Source organism: Thermobia domestica, chromosome 11 (genome assembly GCF_964235325.1).
Source record: "Thermobia domestica chromosome 11, izTheDome1.hap1.1, whole genome shotgun sequence".
In the NCBI taxonomy this organism is placed as follows: Eukaryota; Metazoa; Arthropoda; class Insecta; order Zygentoma; family Lepismatidae; genus Thermobia; species Thermobia domestica.
The window spans coordinates 93,838,200-93,862,516 of NC_137464.1; the positions used below are offsets into that span (position 1 = coordinate 93,838,200).

Below are 24,317 nucleotides of genomic sequence, written 5' to 3' on the forward strand. Positions count from 1 at the left end.
AGACACTCAGGGTTCAGTTGACAATAATAAAACTATGGGTAAGTAAACATCTTGTGCAGAGTCACGTTTTGCTTATTTTTGAACATTTCTGTGAAATCAACAATACAACAGCGGAAATACTAACTGGTTTTATTACTCCAACCATCGCTTCAACAAGGGATAATTCCCAACGGTCAGTGTTCTCTTTCTCTTTTTCTGTCCTCGTTCTTATTCTCCACATCTTTAATGAAGTAGGGAGCGCCCAACCCCTCGACATTTGGACGTCTTTTCCTCTTGGTTTCGCCACTTGTTGAAGACAATCACCACAGCACTCTTCGAACACCTGACAAGTCCTGCAGTTTCCGAAATTCTCGTGCCGAGTGTTTCTGAGCGAGTACTTTCTTCAAAATATTATTAAAAATTATAGAAAGATTTTCGAGACATTCGAGTCGAGTCGAGATTTTTACCAGCTGTCTCGACTCGACTCGAGTCTCGACTCGAAAATTCGAGTCGAGAAATACGTTTGTCTCGACTCGTCTCGAATTTTACAAAGAGTGTCTCGACTCGAATCTCGACTCGAATTCGAGTCGAGTCGAGTCGAGATTCGAGACATGTCTCGACTCGAGCGCATCCCTAATTAGCACAGACTTCTTCATCTACACAACTTTATTTTTAAAGATGATTTGTTAAGAGTGATATAAAATTTTATTTGCTCAAGTTTCCAATGCTCGAAAAAAAAAAATGTACCAATTAACTGCGTACCTGTTTACATCAGGGATTTGCAAATTGCGACTCAGGAGAGATTATGGTGACCCTCGGAGAAGTCTATAATCATACCTAGGTATAAAATACCATGATCATACGAACATATTTTTTATGCTAATTGTGACTATTGTAGTACTTTCCGATTTTGACGCGGAAAAATGCTATATCAAACTTACTTAAATTAGTTGTCTCCCTAAGCCTCACATTGGGGCCTTATGCAGAGTCGTTTTTAGCGTTGTATTAAAAGCCTGACTAACGCGTGACGCTAACTTCCGTCTTTAGTAACACTTAAGTGAAGTTAACAAAGATTTATATGGAAGAAGGAAAAAACTTCGACTTTTTTGCAGGGTTGTCCAAAGATTTGAGAAGAAATCAAGTTACGTGGGTCCTATTCTCTCTTATATTGATTTCTCCTCTTGTATTTGGACAACCTTTGGACACGTGTGGCGAAAGGGGACAGAGGTGAGAGGTGAATAATTGAAGGAATGTTGAATTTGAGTTTAACGTCCCTTTCAGCAGCGAGGCTATATGAGACATGGACTTAGTGATTAACGTGGAATGCGAACTACATGAGCTTCCTTCGAGGAATCGATCCCGGGTCTGCCACACCAAAGACGCGTACGTTAACCGCTTAGAAAAGAAGGAGCTCTTGAAAGAATGTAAAACGTGTTCTGTTCATAAAGTCAGGCATGAATTGTAACGATGTTGCTTTCACTTTTCATTCAGTCCTTATATAACCACGTCACTGTGACAATTTGGAAATATCTGCCAGTGAATCTTAAAACATTTTAAAACGTTCTTCCTAATTTGATAAATCTTTACTCTATTATGATGAGTTTCACAATATTATCTCTAATAACTGTTATCAAATATAACCACTTAGATAAATAATCGTTTACACTGAACTGGAATGCTATCTACAATTTTCTATTCAGGAAATATTATTAACAACTACTAATTTAAAACAATCACAATTAATTTAACTTCAAATGAAGCAGTACAAAAGTCCTTCCCCGTTGGTTTAATGGTTAGCGTGTGCGCCTTTGGTGCATGTGCTTCCGGGTTCGATTCCCGGTGGAATGTCACAAAAAGTTTAATTTCATAATTATTCATTTTCATTAATCATTGCCCCCCTTTGACTTAAAAGGCGTAACAGTGAGACGTTAAACTAAAAATATTCATTTTATTTTGTGATTTCAAACAGTTTGATACCCGAAGATATCACATTTACTGATCGAGTTTTGAGGTCTATATTTTCGACTATCTATTCAATCCATATAGTAGAAGAAAATTTGAATACGGTATTCGTAATAATTTTGTGCCATTACACAAAATAACTATAAACTATCAGAGGGGGAGGAAGTTTAGGCTTTTTACTTTCTCTTCATATCACTAGTATCGCTAGGTTTATCGGGTGAACCTCCGTCACTAGGGAGTACTGAAAGCTACTACTCTCACTGGTGGAAGTACCTTTCTTTTGTAATTAAAAAGAAAATCAATCAATTTTTATCTTCTTGAATTGAACCGACTTTCTGCTGATGACTTTTGAGATGTTCAATCGATAGCTTGGTGAAAATAAGACGATTTCTATTTTATTTTAGCCTCATTAAGCTTAGAGACATAGACGATTGTTCCCTCGTCTCTTCGAAATGAAATGTCCAACATTCAGCGCCGTAACTTAGATTCTTTCTTGGGGAGGGGGCAAGCATTAATACGTGAATTTGGACCCTCTAGAAAAAGTTGATATTCTAATTCTTGGACCCCCTCTTTCCATTTTTCTCTCACTCTTTATGGGCTCCCCGGAGCCTGTGGGCCCTCCCGCACAGAAAGGGCTGCGGGGCCGTTAGTTACACCCCTGGGCCCGTTCCATACATGACAAATTAATTAAGGGGACAATATTGACAAATCTCAAAGCTATACGAATAAATATTATTTCTGGGGCCCCTAATGGTAGACATTTTTACTGAAATGGGCCCATGAGTCATTTTGGTTTTATTTACCTTTCGTGTGCTGTTTTGTTTATGTAATGTAGTGAGCCTGTTTGATGCTTCATTTATAATTTCATGTTCGCATCGTAGCTATATGGAATAAGAAAATTTTGTCTAAAAGTGGGCCCCCTCGAACGGCGTAGAGCTTCCCTGGGATGGGCAGTTGCCCTCCCTGCGCCCCCCCCCCCCACAAGTTACGGTCCTGCCAACATTGGATGCTCAAATCCCCTATATTCACTGTTGAGACGGATTTTCTTTTTTAAAGCCTTAGGGTATATCCAAGGGACGTAAAACTTACTTTCATTTTATTTCCGATCCTTATGATTTGAAGTACTCTCGAATTAGGGTGTTTGGATCCTCTAGAAGTGGACCCATCCAAAAATACTAATATCCATTAGTGCCTACTCGTCCCGCTTATTTTTCATAACACGTGAACAATAGTAATACATTTTGCTATTCTTAAAACAATGATAAACCTTGTTTGCCCTTGCATCATTAATAGGACGGGAGACATGGTGGCTTACTAGTCAGTGGTAGAGTGCTCTCCTCTGGTATGCTTGGAATCCCTGGTTCGATCTCAGCTCGTGCCAAGCGAGCGTTGTGTTAAACAAACACCGTGTGTGTGGGTTTTCTAGGAGTTCTCCCATTTCCTCTTTCTTCAATTCACCATTTTATCATCATCATCACCATCTCCCTTAGTCTCGATGGATACTAAATTAAAAATTAATTTTATTTCATTAGGACATTATAGCCGCGATGCCTGCGCTCTGTCTAGTAAAAATTTACCCATAAAAATTTACCTATAGTTACTTTTACCTAGAATTTAACTAATCGCTGGAAACCTTCGGAATACCAAAAACATGAATACATCTGAATCATTCTAAGGAAGTCTGCTTCACTTAGCAATCACTGTGAAATGTTGACCTCCGAAAATTCTTTTAGGGGTCCAAACAGGTGGAGATCATTTGACGCTAAGTCCTGACTATAAGGGGGATGTGGTAATAACTCCAAACCCATTTCATATAATGTTTTGTAATCCAGTCTGCTCTCACTTTTCGGAACAGTAAATGGTCATGAATTATTGTTTATTCTTCTTAACGAAAGTGTTTACTCTTGTGTATTGTGTATTGTGTTGTGTTGTGTTTACTCTTCTTAACACACTCGCAATTTTTTAAGACAGATTGTGCGAGATTGTCAATGATCAAGGTTTTCAACGCGCTGAATGTTCCGGTAATGACTTGGATCCACGACGACCAGGATAGTGTGTGACAGACGTACGATCATCTTTGAAGTGCTTTCACCAATCAAATGTCTTAATGCGGCTGAGTGACTCATGACAGCTGCATGACTGAAATTTTCTTTAAATTTCAGCTAAAACTTCATGTACACTCATGTCCAAAAGATTGTCGGATATCTATAACTGTCTTCTTGTAATTGTAAGAATATAATTTGATAATGGCTTTGAAGTGCTTTCACCAATCAAATGTCTTAATGCGGCTGAGTGACTCATGACAGCTGCATGACTGAAATTTTCTTTAAATTTCAGCTAAAACTTCATGTACACTCATGTCCAAAAGATTGTCGGATATCTATAACTGTCTTCTTGTAATTGTAAGAATATAATTTGATAATGGCTTTGAAGTGCTTTCACCAATCAAATGTCTTAATGCGGCTGAGTGACTCATGACAGCTGCATGACTGAAATTTTCTTTAAATTTCAGCTAAAACTTCATGTACACTCATGTCCAAAAGATTGTCGGATATCTATAACTGTCTTCTTGTAATTGTAAGAATATAATTTGATAATGGTTTTGCAGGGTACTTTTAATACTGATACTATGTATATAATCGGGAAATGTATATTTGTGGTAAATTTCATAGGAAAAGAATTATAAATACGAAAATTAGAATGGGTAAAACAAAATGTTGCTAAATGGAAAAGAAAGTTTAATTTTCGTTTTATTGTTCTTATTTACTACTCTTTTGACATGAAATTTGCCACATATATGTCTTTGCTGATTATACACATACTAACATTGTAAGAAATACCGGGCGAATTCGTTATCAAATTATATTCCTACAACAACATATTTATAGACATGCGACAATAATTTTGGACATGAGTGTACATGCTCACAGTGTTGTCCGTCATCTTGAATAATGGACTCTGGGCTGGCGCACGAAATGTATGCCTCCTAACAGAGCACAGTTGTCACTTTCTATTATATGCACTATCTCCCCTTGGGATTCGATTTTAAATCTGTAAAATAAGTCCTGGATTGACTTGAACGACCGTCGTACAATCAAGTTCAAGAACCCAAATATTAAGAAAATTTACTCAAAGCTTAATACTTCCCAAACATGCTTATGACTGGATTTTGAAAATATTCAATACATCTCTATACACTTAAGATATGACGTTAAACATAATATAAATTTACGATATTTTCTTGCCAGGTATCAATTTAGTGATGGATTTGGTCCCTAACCATTCGAGTGATCTTCATGAGTGGTTTCAGAAATCAATACAAAGGATTGACCCTTACACTGACTACTATATGTGGGCTCCACCGAAAGGAACTGATGAAACTGGAGCTCCAATTCCACCTAACAACTGGGTAAGGACACTTTTTTTTTTTCTTAGATCACACAATGATCATATTATAATACATAAAATTGTGTGTGTATTAGAAATATAACATTAAAAAATTCCTGTATAGTAGTCGGTTTTACTTGACTTTTCCACTGTACTGAAAAGACAACTTCCATTTACGCTTGAATCAATAATAATACAACAATTAAAAAGACACATTAGTTATTATATAATTAGTGTAGTTAACTAATATGCTCTTTACTTTTTGCTCTTCAGTTGAGCCACTTCGGAGGATCCGCATGGGAATATGTGGAAGAACGAGGTGAATTCTATTTGCATCAATTTGCCGTCCAACAACCAGACTTTAATTACAGAAATCCTGTCTTTGTGGAACATTTCCTGGTAAGTTATTTTTTTCTTTGTTGATCACGGGCGTCTCTGGCGCGGGAGACGAGGGGGACACGTCCCCCCAATATTTTGAAGCACAAAATATTCAATATTTTATTCTAATTTAATTATTTACTAACGATAAAATAACATACAAATAATAATATTTTTTATTTGGAATATAATATTCAGGCTGTGAAACGATTATGACAGAGTTCTTGATATACCTCAGGGGATCCGTGAAGGTAAGCAGAAAGGTAAAAATGGAATCGAAGATAATAAACATGTTGGACTAGGAAGTGTCATTTAAATCAATTTCTTTAATGTCCCCTTCAAATTTTACATGCCAGAGACGCCAGTGTTGTTGATAACTATATTTTTGTTTTATATAATGCTATTTTACTAGCTAGCTGCTATTGTTATGATGGAATATACTTTCAGTTATTTGAAATTAACAACAAAAGTAATCTTTACGCCTCTATACACTCGTGATAATAAATAGTATATGTTGTTTGTGATAGATGAAACCACGAAGCAGCAAGAAGGTGAGAGTATGCAAACTGTGCTACATCATCTCGTATACCGAATATGATATATAGGATGTGTAGCCAAAATCCACTGGTAAAATCCTCACACCTAAACAATAAAAAAAGTCCATATCAATACAAGGCGAAAAACGCGTTGTTTCAAAGTTATGGGAAGCCGAATCAAGAAAATTGTAACTTTAAGGCTGCCTACCTCGAAAACTATCAAAGATATCAACAGCGGTTAAAGACATATTAGAGGAACTAGTACGCTGTCTATCTCAATAACCATGTTTCAGAGTTAAGACGTATCGGCTCAACGGATTTTATATAGGGAGCTGCGGTATAGGTTCCACTCTTCCTCCCCTCTCTCTAAAATTATATGCGCCAGTACAACCCAACTCTGAAACATGGTTATTTAGAAAGACAGCGTACTAGTTCCTCTAGTTCTTTAACCGCCATTGACATCTCTCATAGTTTTCAAGCTAGGCAGCCTCAAAGTTACAATTTTCTCGATTTCGGCACCTCATAACTTTGAAACACGTTTTTCACGTTATAGATATATTCATATGGACTGTTTTATTATTATTGTTTAGGTGTGAGGATTTCACCAGTGGATTTTGGCTACATAATAAATGAACACCCTGTATAAAAGCGATATGAACATAAGCACTTGTTTTTGAAGCTTGTCTTTAAAATTAATTTTAAGTTAAAATGTATGTTGTTTCGAAGTTTCTTTTAGCAGCGGCTAAGAATGAGTCATGGAATCTATAACGTATGCCAATTTGCTCATGAAAACTAATCTTTAGAGAATGATTCTCTGAAGTGCATGTTCGTGTGTTTGAACCCTGATCACTTCATATAGGTTCCGTGGTAGATCTTATATTTATCCTATAAGGGGATATTGGCCTATAATTTAATTATCAATCATAAGCATTTGTCATAGTCTTCTTTATCCTAAAGACTAGTAAGTACTAATACTTGCGAGAACTCAGCTCCCCTGAAACTTTCAGTTGTTTAAATAAATATATGTGTAAAACATAAAGAGTCGAGAGTGTGAGGTGAACGCAAGGTAGCCCCCATCTTACGTGAATACATATATGGGTTTTTGTCTACGTGCCTTCTGTGCGTACAAATGAAAATTTATTTTTACTAAAATTTCATGACATTAATAACGTTACTTCTGCTTAAACCGTTATCTTGTTTGCCTCATTGCTGTACAATTTCTCGGGCAAAATATAATAGAGAAACAGTGACAATGCTAGAAGGAAGGCAAGGGGGCGAATGCTCTCCCGGCATCGCCAGTACCTTCAAACATGTTGAGTTGTAATGCAGGTCAAGTAACATAAAACTATTAATCTGTATTTTTCAATGTATACCGCTGCCTCCTGAGAAATTAATGCTAGGGTCATCACTGTGGGTGTGGGGGGACTTATTTTCCGAATTCTCATTGTATAAAGTATAATACTTAGATAATAAGATCACTTTTTTTTCCTCTGAATCTAATAAGACATTTAAGGAAGCTGCTTATATTCGGATATTATCTTTTCCGTTGAATTTTAAAGGTGCGGCGTATTTCCCGGTGCTCGCTTAGTGGTTTCAGGTCAATGCACTGCAAGTGGCAATTCATTAAGCATATTCAGATCAGAAATTTCTTACTATTGAAAAGAATTTCTTTGAAGGCTAGACCAAAAGAACAAGTAAATCATAACATCTGGGATAAATTTACTAAATATATTTCTGTTTATTTTATTTTAACAACATAATTTTGTTAAATAGCAACCTAAAATATATTGTAGCTTTTTCTTATATGAAGAAAATTAAAAGCAGTATGTGCGTTACTGTCAGGGCTATGTGTACAGCAGTATGTGCGTTACTATTAGAAAAAAACAATAGATACAAGGTGTATTCAAAAAAAATAGCGAACTTCGCTGTTCTTGCTTTACTCCGCTTTTCCTGTATTTCTTCTATGGACGGGAAATGACGTCCTTTCAAAATAGTTTAACGTTTAGGAAATAGGAAAATGTATGCGGGAACAAGTCCGGAGAAGGTTGCATGGGGCACAACGGAAGTCCAGTCCCTGAATCTCAGGCAACCGAACTTCTGTCCTCTTTAAAACAAAAACAATCATACCAGTACGTTTGCCTCATGAAATCATTCTTACATGTTTAATTAAGCATTTAAAATTTCTGTGTTTTGCTGTTTTATGTGCAATTTCCTCCAATCCGTTCATTGTTGCTTTCGCTAATCCGACGAGTACCATATGCACAATATCACTCAATTGGTAGTTACTCAAACAACTAATACATAGATCGGAACTCAGTAAAAGACAATCTTTTACAATCTGTAATTGGTCTGCTATTTAAAATATACAGTTCTTTTTAAACACTTCTCGCACATAATCAAACAAATAATCTATTCCTTCAGAATAAAAAAAATATTAACAGTAACGATATACTTTTTAACGTCATAAAAATTCACTATTTCGAAAACTACGCATGCGAATTTATCCTGAAACTTATAATTTTCTTCAGCTCGATGTCTTCTCTCTGGGCAATCTTATAGTTAAACTATAGAAATCTCATCATTTTGGGCTATATCTCATTAAACATAATGTATACAGTTATCTTGATAGTATTGTAATGAAAAGCTTCATCAGTGAATAGTTCAGTTTCATCTTAATAGATGGCGCAGTTATCGCACAATGTCCATTTTTAAACACGAAAAAAAAAAAAAAAAGATCATCCAAAACTTCAGCATGAGGATTTATACTCATTCATATTACTTTGTTCAACTGAATTAAATTTATCGTTCAATTTTATGTGTCATTTTGGATTTGTGTTTTCGTAAATTTCTAGAATTAACACACATTTTTCCTCTTCTTCTCTGAACAGAACGATGGTCTCCGATTTTGGTTGGATCGTGGAGTTAATGGTTTCAGAGTCGACGCTATTTCAGCAATCTTTGAGGATCCAGAACTGAGAGATGAACCTTTGTCTGGCGATCCTAATGCACTTCCCAACGAGTTCAATTATTTAAAACACATCTATACAGATAATCTTCCTGAGGTTCGGGATGTCATTCGCCAATTTCGAGAAGTTTTGGATGAATATGTTGATGAAAATGGAGTGCCAAGGTAAAGTAATGGCTTTATAACACAATTGATATCAAGTATGTTTCGCTTTCATATTGTGAAACTTAACAGTTAAGACTTCCAAATTATGAGGTTTAGGCCTATTTTTGTGAAACCGGAAGCGGAATAACTTCCGGTTATAGTACAGGGATAAGATCGTAGTGGAACCTGTTACCAAGACATTGAATTTATATGAGAAAACGACCTATTATCATTCTTGATCCAAAAGGATCAAAATTAAAACTAAAAGTTGCAGTAGATTTGTACAGCTTCCGGTTTTTCTTGAATAATAGGGGAAGAGATAGAGCTTATTCTTGCGACACTAAATTCATATATATATATATATATATATATATATATATATATATATATATATATATATATATATATATATATATATATATATATATATATATATATATATATAACAGCTTCTCCTTATATATTACCATTTTTTTTCTTTATCCTCATCATTGTTGAAACTGGAAATCATAGAGTTTTCGGTTAGAATAGAGAGTTAATAAATGAGACAGAACCTCTCATGGGGATACTAAAGCTATATTTAAAAAAAAAGTTTATCGCTATCTCTTATTACTGTTGTCATCGTGTGTGTGGGTTTTCTCGAGGTGCTCCCGTTTCCTTCCACATTCTCATGTCACCAATTCTTTCACCATCATTCACTTGCCTTAATCATCCGACTCCCTTACTCTAGTGGACATAATCGTGGGACGTTAAACTGAACGATTTAATTTGATTTCTTACTATTTTCGCTCTAATATCAGCCGACAGATGGATGGATATCCAAGATTTCTCATGATTAATGTACAGCATAATTTGGAAGTCTAAAAACCACGGATGCTCCTCTTTCCATGATTTGTAACCGCTAAACTAAAAAATACTGGTATCACCTACATACCCACCCTTTAAAAAGTACCATTTTAAACCTTACACAGTGATTGTGACCTCATTTCCTCCTACAGACCCACCTCTCACATAGTATTGCTGCTGACATGGCAAATCAAAAACCAACTGGAATACCTCCTCCTATTGCATAGTCTTGGTTTGTATACACTATTTTAAAGTTACGTATTATCTTTCTTCTCGATCTCCTGAAACTTCAATGACGCACTGTGAGTCATAATTCCCCATTCCTTGCGCCCTCTACGAAAACTAAATCAGACAAAAGCGGGTGGCTCGGAGAGAAAGAGAGAGAGATCTGGTTCGACCCCAAGCCATGTAAGTTTACGATGGACATAATCCTGTCTGAGTTTCTTTAAAGAATCTCCAATTTTCTCCTATACATAAATTTAAGTATACCGGTATTGTGAACTCTCATTTGGAGTCCTTGTGAACTACACTCAAAACAACTTACAACTACTAATACTAGGAGGAAAAAAGGAAACATTTCCTGATAATACCTAATTGCATATTGTTTTCAGTATAATTGATAAAAGAACCCCAATGAAAGCTCGAAACTAAAGTAATAACAAATTGTAGAAGAATACTGGCATCTTTGTCATATAACGAGTGACCTTAATATCACTAAATACATTGTTTAAAAATTCTAGATATTATTTTTTTTACGTCCCTCAAATCTTCTGCTATCAGACGCGATAGCTCAAACAAGGAAATAGAGTACTTAGGAGTGACGCGTTATATTATTATCGATTTTCGTCTGGACGCAACATCGAGGGTTTCAGCACCGAGGATAAATTTATATGACACATGAACCTACACCTTAATGTGGAATCCGAATCACTACAAATGTATTTAGTACCTTCCTTCCGGGAATCGAATCCAGGACTTTGAGCACCAAAGGCGCTCACACTAGCCATAATACCAGCGGGAATGACATAGCAATCAGGTTATGAAGGACGGAACCTACTACACTTACATGTGCTCTGAATTATGTACGGATTTCAATTCAGCTTAGTTCGCGGGTGCACAGTCCATTATGCAAAATCATTTTTGATAGAAGAACTCTTTCCATCACAGCACAGTGCTAGGCTAAAGTCTTGGCAAGAACGTGTTATATAATTGATATTTGGAATTAGTACTAAATACAGACTCGATAACTTTGACTCAATTCCACTTGGGAAACAAGCCAAACATGTAAATGGTAGGTCTAAGTACAATCTAAATACATACCCTTTAGCTACAGCTCAACTACATAATTATTTTTACAATAGGAAAATAAGACAGAGCAACCGACACAATCTGAGTAACTAAATTCAAATAATATTCTCGGATTTCAAGCGACACTCAAATTTATTTCATGATCAGAGTACATGCTGAAAAGGAACGTTAAATTTAAAAAAAAAAAAACTAATTGAACTTTCTTTTAATTGGGATTTATTTATCAGGAGGGGGTTATTTTGCAAATTGTAAGTACAAGATAAAAGTGATTTTTGTGAAATTCCCAAATACTTTTGACATATTGAGCATGCTATTAATATAATTAATTAATTGTAACTATTTTCCAGAGTGATGATGTTAGAAATTTATGGCCCAGTGAATGACACCATGGTTTATTATGGAAATGACACTGTTCCACTGGCCAGTTTTCCTTTCAATTTCCTGCTCATCTCTGAAGTAAACAATCAATCAACGGCTGAGGATATTAACAGAGTTGTACATGAATGGTTGGATGCATTGCCTCCTGGAAAATGGCCCGATTGGGTGGTAAGTACTTTTTCCTTAAATTTCAAAACACTAAGAAAAAACAGAATACCGATAAGGATACACCAATAATATGCCTCATTACTGTCAGTTTTGGCAGCGAACTATCTATATTTGTTGTGAATTCTGTGTTTGTCGTTTATATACTAAAGTACTTTTATAGGACACGAGTTGGATATGCTATTAAGATATATGGGAAGACTCAGAGGATTTAAATTTCCCGAAATGCGAAAATGACAATAGATAATGATAACACTTTACAGTATCTTATGTAAAGCTGTTTTGCTCGTTTAGAAAAACCTAAGTGTTCAGCGAGTACGAATTCTTCCAATTGACTTTTCCAAGTCAAAATTTACAAATTTCTAGGTCTATACATAATGTAGAAACCAATTATATTTTTCTCGACCAGAAGGTTTCTCATCTACTGTGCATGTATATACATATAGTGTGTGTGTATAGAGAACTTTAGTAAAATAAACGAACTTATTTTATGGAATATCCCCGTTCAAATAGCCGGGTAAGGCAAAAAGAGAAATGGGTTCTGGAAAGTAAAAATTTGCACTTAAAATTCTCTGACATTTCCAGTTTTTTTCAGCTTTTCATGAAATTCCATGAATTTTCCAGGAGTTTTTACAAATAAGCTGAATTATCTGATTTTCCCGGTTTTCAGGGTCGGTGGGAACTCTGACAATTCACAAGATCAGTATGACTTTCACTATTATCGTAACACAAAATAATTTGTATTCATATATCCTTTCTGAGTTTACATGGAAACAAACCTTATCAACAGCACCTTTCAACAGATCAGTTATCGGGTCCTTCTCAGTATCCTTATCAGTATCATGGACATACATTCTTTAATAAAACTTCTATTAGTCATTGTCACGAGAGAAGAGAATGATGAAGACCAATTGGGAATCACAGGCAGGTGAGCAAATCCTCGTGTAAATATTCCTGCACACCGAGAGCATAATACTGCAGTGCCATCTTATTGGAACCAGCACTCTGATAAACCACAAAAACTACATCTATATGACAAACTAGTCTTCAGAATTTCACAGAAATGTTGACCGACTAAGTAGTCAAAGAAAGGAACCTACTTAGAGAGTAGAAAATACAGTACAAACCACGATGTAAGATAGATTGTGATGTAAATGTGACCGGGGATGTGTGAACTCTACATAATGATGTAAATAGTCTTTGCTACGAAAATACACATTCCCCGGTGGGGTCACTCGGTCGAAAAAGTGTAACACGCTTTTCCAGGCCAGCCACCATGAATGAGGTTTTCCTGGGTTTTCCTCATTCACACCAGGCAAATGCCGGGGTGGTACCTAATTTATAGGTTCCAGGCCGCTTCCTTCCTTCCCCAATCCTTTCTTCCTTCCCTTTCCCCGGATTGTGTGCTCGCCGAGGGACGTCATTCCTCAAACTCGTGACGGGCTAAATGGTCTTAGATGCCGAAATCCTAGAAATCTAAATCCTAAAATACACATTCCCAATACGGCTTCTTCGATAGATAAGCCAAAAAGATGTTCCAATATAGGTAGAGGAGGAGCAACAAGAGAAGCTTGTGTTGGTCATGTGAAAATAAAGAAAATAATATAGTTAGTTCCAATTGGCGTAAGGGGGATCGGGATAACGACTTTTGACAGTGTTCTGCATGTAGATAACAGTTTCATGAGGAACTACTTGTTTTTAAATCTAGATTTTGAATAAATAATGTGTTACGTAATATCATATACACGTAATCTAATCTCGTATGTCGAACTAATGTAGCCTGTTACTAAAAATATTACAGTTAACTTTACCGTTTTAGCTATATCCATTTCATTACATTGTTTTCAAATAAACCAAGAGAGGAATATACCACAGGCAAGGGCGCCCATATTGTGGTTTCCAAGGGGGGGGGGCAAGTATAAGCGACATTTCAAATGTAGTCTAGCACAATTTTCTCTAAAAAGGGGGGGCGCAAACGCCCCCTTGCCTCCCCTGATGGGCACCCTTGACCACGGGTGAAATTTCTCATTGCTTTCTTGATCCAACATACATTTTGTCTCATACTGAATAATCATTGACATTGTTAAATTATAGGTTGGAAATCATGACAACCATCGTGTAACATCAAGGCTAGGAGAAGGGCTTGCAGATGCCATTAACATGATATTATTGTTGCTGCCTGGAACAGCTGTAACTTACAACGGAGAAGAAATTGCAATGGTGGATACGTTCATTAGCTGGGAGGACACAGTTGATCCTGCGGGATGTAATGCAGGTCCTGACCGCTACCAACTTTTCTCCAGAGATCCTAACAGAACACCCATGCAATGGGACACTTCAGAAAATGCTGGTAATTATTTATTTCTTACTTCTCAATTTCTATTTGTCTGTGTAAAGTAAACTTTATTTATGTATAAAAACGAAACGGACGTTCTATCTGGCCTTTCACAAGAAAACGGGTGAAACATTTGAAATAAACTTTTGAACATAGTTAGTATTGTTATCAAGCTGGTTTTCACCATATCATTTTGATTAAAATGCGTATCCTAAAAGGAGAGAATGATTCAAAATGCTTTCCAAAAATTGAGTATTTCAGAGTCCCTCAAGTTAAGGGGATGAAATTTGACATATAAACTTCTCAATAAAAATAAGTGAACACTTGTCCTATCGCTTTCCAAAACTCCGCTTCTAGGGAAAGGAGGTAGAAGGAGCAAATCCTATCACATTATAATTTCTGATTTTGTATTCATAAAATGCTAATGTAAAGAAACGACTTAACTGTTTTATATGAATTTTTGAACTAGCACTTAAGTCGAGTTGAATTTTTTATTATTTCACTTTGAAATGATATCTTACAGGAGGAAGGTTAAAAGAGTTTCCAATTTTTAAACACAAGAATAGAGCGTCTCATGAACCCGTGAAGTTAAGTAACTCAAACTCGGCGTTATCAACTTATCATTAAAAACGAGTCAATACTTGCTTCAGCGTTCTCAAAAATTCTGCTTCAAAATGGGGAAAGGCAGCATCTGTATCTTAAGATTTTAAGGAATATCTAAAATATCCAAGTTTCTAATTTTATATTCCTTAAACTTTATTCTTCTTCCTGTGCGAATATCGGGCAATTCAGCCAGCCAGATATAAGCCACAATCATATGAAGACAATGGTCCGCAAATTAACTGGGAATCAAAACCAATCGGTCGACAATGATGCGTCACTTTAGGATCACTCCAACCTTCTCTCTCCATATGTATTGAAAACTGATTTAAAAAAGCCAACATCAATATTGGATACCCAATATTCCTGACATAATGCATTTTTACATCATTGTTGACTCGAATTGTTAATTTCTTTTAAACTGTAATAACTACACTTACGGAAAACAAAATAGCCGGCTGGAATGGATTGATCGAGCAGCTTAAGGCGTTAGGGTGGTGAAGCAAGACCTGTCTGTAGGGTCCAAACTTTTAAGCATAGCAAACATGCTATATATATGTATATTGACTTTTTATATTCATTTCTCATTGTATCCTTTACCCTAAAGGGAAGAATTCTGGGGCGTAAAACACAAAAATAAATAAACAAAAATTATCCAACAAAGATTTGAATGAACCAACGTACGTCATTTGGTAACAGGGTTCACACTGGTGTTGATTTCCCTGCCAGCGTTTCAATGATATATATATAAGGAATCACCTAATCAGGAAATATTAAATATATATATAATATTTCTTGATTAGGTGATTCCTCATCTACTAAGCATGTATATATAGTAGAAGGAAGATAATACAAAAAATGGCCTAAAAAGAAAAACATCTTTAGAAATAAAGAATTTGAGGAGGACTGAAAGACAACTGTAAGTTTTGAAAGGAAATAAACAAATTAAATAATTAAAAAAAAAAATCTAATTCAACACAAAAGGAGAAGGTATGTTTGTTGATTGTAAATATCAGAGATAGGTCAAATTATGATACATGTTTAGCAGTTTATAAGTGTATTCAGAATGCAAAGACATTAAAGTTACCGTTATTGTATAATTATTGTTTAGTACTAGATTTAATTGTATTCTAAATATAAGATGATTAACTTATTTTAAAACAAGAACTAACTTATTTTAAGTACTTACCTTATATTTATTTTAAAATCCGTATACTTACACTGTATACAGAAGGTACTATTTTACTGTATTTAAAAAATGAGGAGGAGAGTGATGGACGGCTATGCAGATCGTGGAGGTCAATTAAAAAAAAAAAAAAAAAAAAAACTATTCCTAACCATAAATAATAATATTCGCAGTGTAGCAGGACAGGGAAAATTTACTTAGTCACAAAAATTCAGTGAAAGTCAGGGAGTGTTTCCACCGACCTGCAAACCTGAGAAAGTTACGGAATTAAAATTATTTGTGAAACGTCCTCGAAAAATCAGGATATGTTAAGTATAGATTTTTACTTCTCAGAACGCATTTCTCTTTCTGCTTTACCTAGCTATTTGAGAAATCAGTTTTGTAAAACTGCTCAACCTACACAGTCACTATATACATATTTTTGAACCAGTTTTCGTAACTTCTTCTTTTTGAATCTGTCTTGATGCATTGAGGTGTTCTTCATATATCTATGAACAGGGAGAAAAAAAAAAAAAACTATTTTGTAAAATATATACTTCCATCACTTTCAAGATATTTTAAAACATTTTCCTGACTTTCACGGTCAGTGTGAACTCTTAAAACACTTTATAGTTTAGATCACAAAGGTACGGTTTATCTGAATAAAATTACTAAATAACACGCGGAAATGTATAGAAGTGTAACACGCCGACTCATTTTAGTTAAATATAAGTAGTGTACACTGAAAAATGAGACACAACACATTCATGTTCTCACGAGCATTTAATGTCCTATAGAAAATTTTTAATGTGCACACAGACTGACGTCATTGAGGTAAAAAAAAAAAAAAAAAAAGTATCTTATGCACGATCTTCAGCGAAATATGTATTCTTTTACCATATTAAACTATATCCTTAAAAAAAAAAAATGTTATATTTGTAGGCTTCTCTACGGCCAACAAAACATGGCTACCTGTCAACGAGAATTATCTAACACTAAACGTTGAGGCTCAAAATACGGCAGTTGTTAGTCACCTGAAGGTTTACAAAGCTCTTGTGGAAGCCAGGCAAACTGATGCTGTCAAAACAGGACCAATTCAAACAGCTGTACTGAACGATAACCAAGTTTTTGCCTTCACCAGGTAACCAATACATTTTGTCTACATACAATTAAGCCTTTATACGTTTAAGTAAATAAACTCCTGTTTTCTTAATCGTGAAAAAAGTACTAATCAGATGAGTAGATATCACTCACAAATGTCATAAATTTCATATCCTATTATCACAGCTTCATTACTGAATATTGAATTTTACATATTTCTACTGTACTGGATTACGTAATCTAATAGTTACAAATAGAGTCTTTGAAATTGTTTATCGAATTTTAGATGTAAGTCATTTATTGATTTATATTATTTTCTGTAGATGAATGTTATTTACAGAAAACATTGTGTGTGTAGTTTTAAGTTATTTCAGAGCTAAGTATACTGCTTCTGAAAAACAAATGAATCAACAAGCACCTCAAAAAATGAACACTAATGCTGTGTGATTTTACTAATGCAGATAATGTGTGTAATCAGGCAGTGGTTAAATAGGGAATGTGTCATATACATTCTTTTCTTACCTTAGTAAATTTTGTTGAATACTGATTGAAGATATGAACAGTGTCTGAAGTACTAGAGAAATGGATTTTTATTGTTCATTACACTTTATGTCTCCTAACACGGATTTGTTGTTATACAGACTAAATTGAAATATAAACATATAATGCAATTCAATATTCAAGATCATTAGACCATTCGTTACTTTTAAAGTATCCAGACATTCTGGTAACGTTTTTTTTTCAACATTAACCTCGTAAAATAATATACGGATAAAATTCCACATAACCTTATGCATTAATATAATGTTAATAATACTGGTTGACATTAAAACATCCGAAAACATTCGGACCTGAGATCGGATTGTGGATGGTTATGCCTCTATTTGTTGTATTATTAGGTTGTCTAAAAAATATTGAGCCTTTGTATGACAAAATTGAGAACACACTTATTGGGATTTGACAATAGCATTATGAAACCACATATGCGCCATTTTGTTCGATGACTTTCTTCCATTTTTCGATGCAACACCGTAATTCCGTTGCTGGAGAACTTGTGGGGTTTCTGGTCAAAAAATTGAGACACGTGGTTTTCACAGGCCTCTTTTGGAACGAATTTAACAACACTAAGGAGTTTTGCAGAGACCGAAATAAATGATGCGAGTCCGACGGTGCTAGGTCCAGGATATGTGGTGGATGCACTGAATATCTCCACTAAGTTTTCTCAATTTCTGACGGGTCATTAAAGAGGTATGCGGTCTGGCGTTACCAGTGTGGTGTCTGGTTACCAGTTCAACCGTTTCTTTTGAATTGCTAAATGTACTCGCGCTAATTGTTGATAGTAGAGGTCGGAGTCTATCGTTCTGCCTGGCGTCAGCACCTCGTTATGCACATGCTCTTCCAATCTCACCAAGTGAAGATCACAACCTTCCTGGGCGTCAATGTGGACTTTACCCCAGACTGGGATCTTCATTTATTTTCTTACATTGTTATCGTAGGTTAGCCACTATTCATCATTTGTAATCACCCGCTTCAGAAATGGCTCGAGCTCTTTACGTTTCAGTAGAGATTTACATATAAATTAAATCAAATAAATGTTTTTGAGTCAGATAATATGGTACCCAAAGTCGAGCTTCTTTCAGTAACCAGCTTTTTCCAAATGATTTATACTGTTTGCTAATGGACTTTTAGGCCATCGGCGATGTCCTGACTGCTTCCATACCGATCATACTCGAATTCTACAAAAATATCATCCACCTTTGTGGTGATTGGTCGCCCACTGCGAGGAGCGTCTTGAATATCGAAATTTCCACAAAGAAAGTGACTAAATCATCTTTTGGGTGTTGATTTTGATTTTTTTTTAAATCTTGATCATCAATGGCACTAATTTCTTCAAACCCCGAAATGTAGGACACTAACGTCATCTTGTACGCAAAAGGCTCAATACATTTTAGACTACCTGATATATTTGATAGAATGTGATTACCTATACACTCCTTTAGAGAAAGAAAATTCAAAAAGATAAAATGAAGAGGAATGCCTATTAGCAAGTGCAAACAAGCAGAACAATTGATTATCTACTGCAGTGCCATCGAAACATAAACGGCGCCTCCAGAAAACAGTCGCGCCAACGAGTTAAATTTGAAAATGTGCTTCGAAATCCATGCTAGAATTTTGACGGAACCAAATTACCGATGACATTTTGGAATGTAAACCTATACATAAATGTTTTAAATTATGTTCGTCGCTATCGCTACATTTATAATAGCGCTCGATATAGTAGATGGATAGATAAGAGTTTAGCATTCCTTTTGAGCACCGAGGCTATATGAGACGTGAATCTACCGTTTAAGGTGGAATTCGAACCACCGGAATGTATTCAAGTTTCAATGCTTTCCTACTGGGAATCGAATCTGGCGGCCCGTGCAAGATGCACGCGCTAGCCATTGGACCACCCAGGAAGAGCTGCACGATATACGGTATTACTAACAATACTAGATACAATATCAACGCCTTATTTTATTTGCAAATGGGTTTTGATGCGATTTTCCAAACTAGATAAAATTATCCATGATGTTAAAACTAAAATCAAAATGGTTTATTCATACAGCTATAAACATTGTTATATATATTTTAGTGAAACAGGAAACAGAAAGCTCTACCTTAAAATAGGCAATAATAATAATAATAATAATAATAATAATAATAATAATAATAATAATAATAATAATAATAATAATAATTATTATTATTATTATTATTATTATTATTATTATTATTATTATTATTATTATTATTATTATTATTATTATTATTATTATTATTATTATTAAAAAAAGAATATGTTAGCTGTCAGAATTCGTAATTCTTAAAGTGAATCAACATAATAACAATGTTCTTGTGAAACACTTCTCTTACTGAATCCCCCTTTCTATTGTAATTATAGATTATCTTCAACTTCGGAAAGTTTCGCAGTTGCAGTAAACTGGAGTGAAGAAGACGCCGTAGTTGACCTAACTCAGTTGGACGATGTTCCTCGCGAAGCAACTGTCTACACACAAAGTGTGCACTTTACACAAAAAGACATAAAGATCATGTAAGTACCAGCGTTTAGTTTGATTTTATTCTTCTCACAGAAATTCATACATATAAAAGACAACTGACGCGTTTAGTGGATGAGGGAATCAATGAAACTTTTGGTAATTTTGCGACATATTTAATCTTCTCTATCTGAAGCTTCTTTCAGAGCTTGGAAGATTCATGTCCAGATATTGTAAATAAATTTTATAAGCTTTTTTTAAGTTAAATTTTATATGTACTTAAGGGTACCATACAATACTTTTTATCTCTTTTTACCACAACCTTGGTAATTGGACTTTATTTCCTTGTGCTTTAAATGCACCAACTGTTCTTGGATATATATATATATATTACTTATTTTTAATTGAACATCTAAATTAATCCATTCTACGTTTCTTTAATATTACATTTGGGGCGCTAGTGATGTTGGTTGTAGACATTGTGCTTTTATTGCAAGTATAAATAGAGTAATAACAACTGGCAATTCAAATGAACATGACAAATGATGCAGAGTTTAAAAACCTCAGTATATTAAATTTAGTTTCATTATGTATAATAGGTTTGAAAATTTTCTGCCATACAGAGATTGGACATAATGCTTCACGTCTTAAGTTGGGCGGGAAATCTAAAACCGGTTTTAAAACAAAATATGTTACATCACTTTCAAAACAATGGAAAAATGAGTGTCGAAACGACACTAACCACAAACATACAGGAAAGGTGAACGGAATGTTTCGTATTTAAATCAGAAAAAGAAAAATTCTGTCAAGAAAAAAATATGAAAACTTATAAGGCTCAGTTACTATCTATCTTGAATGAGTCATTAGTATATAACATCGTTTTTCAGTACCGATACTTGAAATGGTGTGTACTGCTTAAAATTTACAGTACTCGGGGTTGTATCCAAGGCAGACACCCAATCGAAAAGTGAATCTCGGAGTATGCGCTTACAAAGACCATGGGTTAGGCAGGGACGGATCCAGGACCGACTTCTGGGGCGCGGTGGGTTGTCATACTGTTATTTTTAAGGGCTCCAAACCTTGGAATGGGTTTCATTTATATATATAAAATAAGAAAGTTTTACTCTTCGGGGGGGGGGGGGGGAGCAATCGCCCTCCCCCTGGATCCGCCCCTGGGGTTAGGCACTTAGCTTGAAAGATGCAATTGTGTCTGTATTAAGTCAATGTATTGCTGCAGATTGGAACCTTTCGTGAGTTATGTAGTTAAGGAATTAAGTTTAGTATTCGTTATTTTGTATAGGGCTAAGTTATCCTTTCAATTAGATTAACAATTATTGAAAACTCAGAAACCATATGTCATTCTGTCTACCTTATGAGTTGAATAAAAACTGTATTGAAAGATGGACGTAAAGTTTATTCACAGACTTATACTAGCAGTGCAGTTGGAAATTGAATGTTCGACAGCAACTTGATTGCTAGTTTTGAAATTTGTTTGAAAATTCTTTCTTCCTTTTTCTGGACAAATTTACGAAAATATACTGCACATTGTTAAGGTTTCGTCTTTTCTTTCAAAGATATCGCAATCGTTATGTTTATGGATTTAAAAAGAAAGGAAAAAATGAAAATTTCTAATTTCTCTTATGCCCAAGCATTTATCCATTTCATGACTTGCAAACCAGATTTTCCATTTCGTCTACAACAACAGCCACTACTAGTTACTCATATTATATTACCAAATACATTTCGTTGGACTATAATTGACGTAAAATTTAGTATATAGAAGAAACATATGCGTTAACTTTTAACTTAATGAGTAAAATTTCTCCCTGTCATTAATTACAATTTCTTGTGTTTTGCAGGAGCAAAATCAACACAGACGCAATTCCTCTTGGACCACAGGAAGGCATTGTGCTAGTGTTTGGACCAGTAACTGAAAAGTAATCATCGAAAATCTCAGAAAAACAACTTCATATTAACAGTTCTTTTATCATGAATGTATAATGTATATATTTTTTGATTAATTAAAATGCTTTTTGCAATAAACACAATTGTTTCATTAATATTATTATTTAGCATCTAGGCTGATTATTCGCTTGTCTTTGGTGGACTTCAGTTACTTGAATATATTCGGTTAAATTACTCCTATTTTCGAACTTTTTCATACTTAATACGCTATTTCTGATTCACGTTTCTTTGGAGAGCAATATATTTGAAAGGTAACTCAGCGGTAGGACTTCACAGAGGCTCGAGAGGAATTTCAGTATCCTCATATTGTTGGTAACAGATAAAGAGCTTATTGGCACCTCTCGTCAATTTTAATTGATTCAAGTAGATAGTGAATCAGTCTGCGGAGGGATAAGCATTAGACTCATCCTGTTAATATGATGTTACACATGCAGGTAGAAAATTTGTAATGGTATATTGGTGTTTTGTACAGGGCATCGCAGGAACCACTAAAAAACTTATATCTTTGCAGGTGCGTGGTATAAAGTTATTTTGGAGACAATTTGCACCCCTTTCTGCTGAATACACCTCGAACACGGATAAGAAGGGTTGGATTAGTGAATTCCATGATTTTGTGGTACTTCGTTCTGTTTGCTTGTAGTTATATCCCCTTTCAACACTGAGTTCAACGCAGAGGATCACATATATATCCTACCAGGAACATAACTCAAGGAAGGAAAAAATGCCTATCACTCAGAAATGAGAAAATTTGGTCCTTCAACTTACTGGATTTAAGCTTTTAGCCTTCACGCCATATCGAGCTGCCACTATTATTAAGTGAAGGAAATACATAAATGTTATTGGGCAAGTATCGAATATTTTGGCATAAATGATAACATACTTTGGCATAAATAAGGGTACCTCAATTGTTGGTGACACTTGTCTGTAACCGAATATGATTGTGGTATATAAGATCATTGAAAGATACAGAAAGCTGTTTCTTAATTGTAAGATGAAACGATATATACTACACACCTGGCTAGCAGATGGCCGACCTGCACCACTGATTGTGCTCGATGTGACACGGGTTCAGGCGATGATGCTCTGTACTGCAGTTTCCACTCGAGGAGGCTTTGTCGGAAGACATGCGGAAAAACAGCCTACCAGGTCGCGTGGGAAACTTTTCCAAAGGCATTCAATGGTTTCAAGAGCCCAAAGCCACAGAAATCCATGAGCGATGCGTCCTGGGACATGACAGGAACACACGAGAATGGGAACACCTTGATACCCAACTCGGCCTCTTTCTGTGTGTAGTAGGTCAGTGAGGATCGGGTAGTGTGGCTGGAAGCTTATACATATAGATGGATACGTTCATGTTTCCCTAGCCGTACAGTTGACGAATGGGAGTCGCATAGAGGAGGTTCTCAACATGTTTCCTGAAGTAGGCGACATTGATTTACATTGGATGGTACCCACACAAGAGGAAGTTTGCCCCGACCACAATACTCTGTCACCACCATGAAACCGCGTGGAAAATGGTCCGTGGTTTCTTTGCATTAGTGGACCCATTGTGATGTAATTCCACTGTCCTTGTTCAGTAGAAAATGGTCCGTGCCTTATTGGTCATCCATGGACTTATTTCTCAAAACTACTAGTCTTGTAATACTAGTGTGAAACTTTTCAAAATAAAATATTTTACAATTGCATATGCCATAAAATCATGACATTAGAGGCATCAGCATTAGTATTTAGAAGTGATTCTTACTACTATTCTAGTGTTTTTGCTTCGTAATGCTTTTCGACTTGTAAAAAACAAGGCTAGTAGCTTCGAGAAATAGGCTCAGGGATGTATCCAGAATTTTTTTCTGGGAGCCCACGATTTTTTCAGGGGAGACAGATCTACAGATATTAAAAGCGAACCGAAATTCTTAGAATGTGAAAGCATTAATAACTTACCATGCATAGACTACATAGACTACATATACATATATTATTATTATTATTTGCAGTTGGAACATGCTATTTGACACTGTGCAATATTAGAATCTCAGGTTGTAAGAAATGTGCAATAAATTGTTAAGAAAAG

The 24,317-nt window shown here is 35.3% G+C and overlaps 1 protein-coding gene across 1 annotated transcript in view; it reads left to right on the top strand.

The window, feature by feature from the left end:
* Positions 1 to 22,335, top strand: part of LOC145664292 (alpha-glucosidase-like) — a 43,513-nt gene extending 21,178 nt beyond the window's left edge. The window contains exons 3-10 of the mRNA XM_081730829.1: positions 5,190 to 5,350; positions 5,602 to 5,727; positions 9,131 to 9,372; positions 11,853 to 12,051; positions 14,143 to 14,398; positions 17,091 to 17,289; positions 20,194 to 20,343; positions 22,147 to 22,335. Coding sequence (XP_081586955.1) covers positions 5,190 to 5,350; positions 5,602 to 5,727; positions 9,131 to 9,372; positions 11,853 to 12,051; positions 14,143 to 14,398; positions 17,091 to 17,289; positions 20,194 to 20,343; positions 22,147 to 22,228 — 1,415 coding nt within the window. The 3' untranslated portion in view covers positions 22,229 to 22,335. The remainder of the gene's footprint in view (positions 1 to 5,189; positions 5,351 to 5,601; positions 5,728 to 9,130; positions 9,373 to 11,852; positions 12,052 to 14,142; positions 14,399 to 17,090; positions 17,290 to 20,193; positions 20,344 to 22,146) is intronic.
* The last annotated feature ends 1,982 nt before the right edge of the window (positions 22,336 to 24,317 follow it).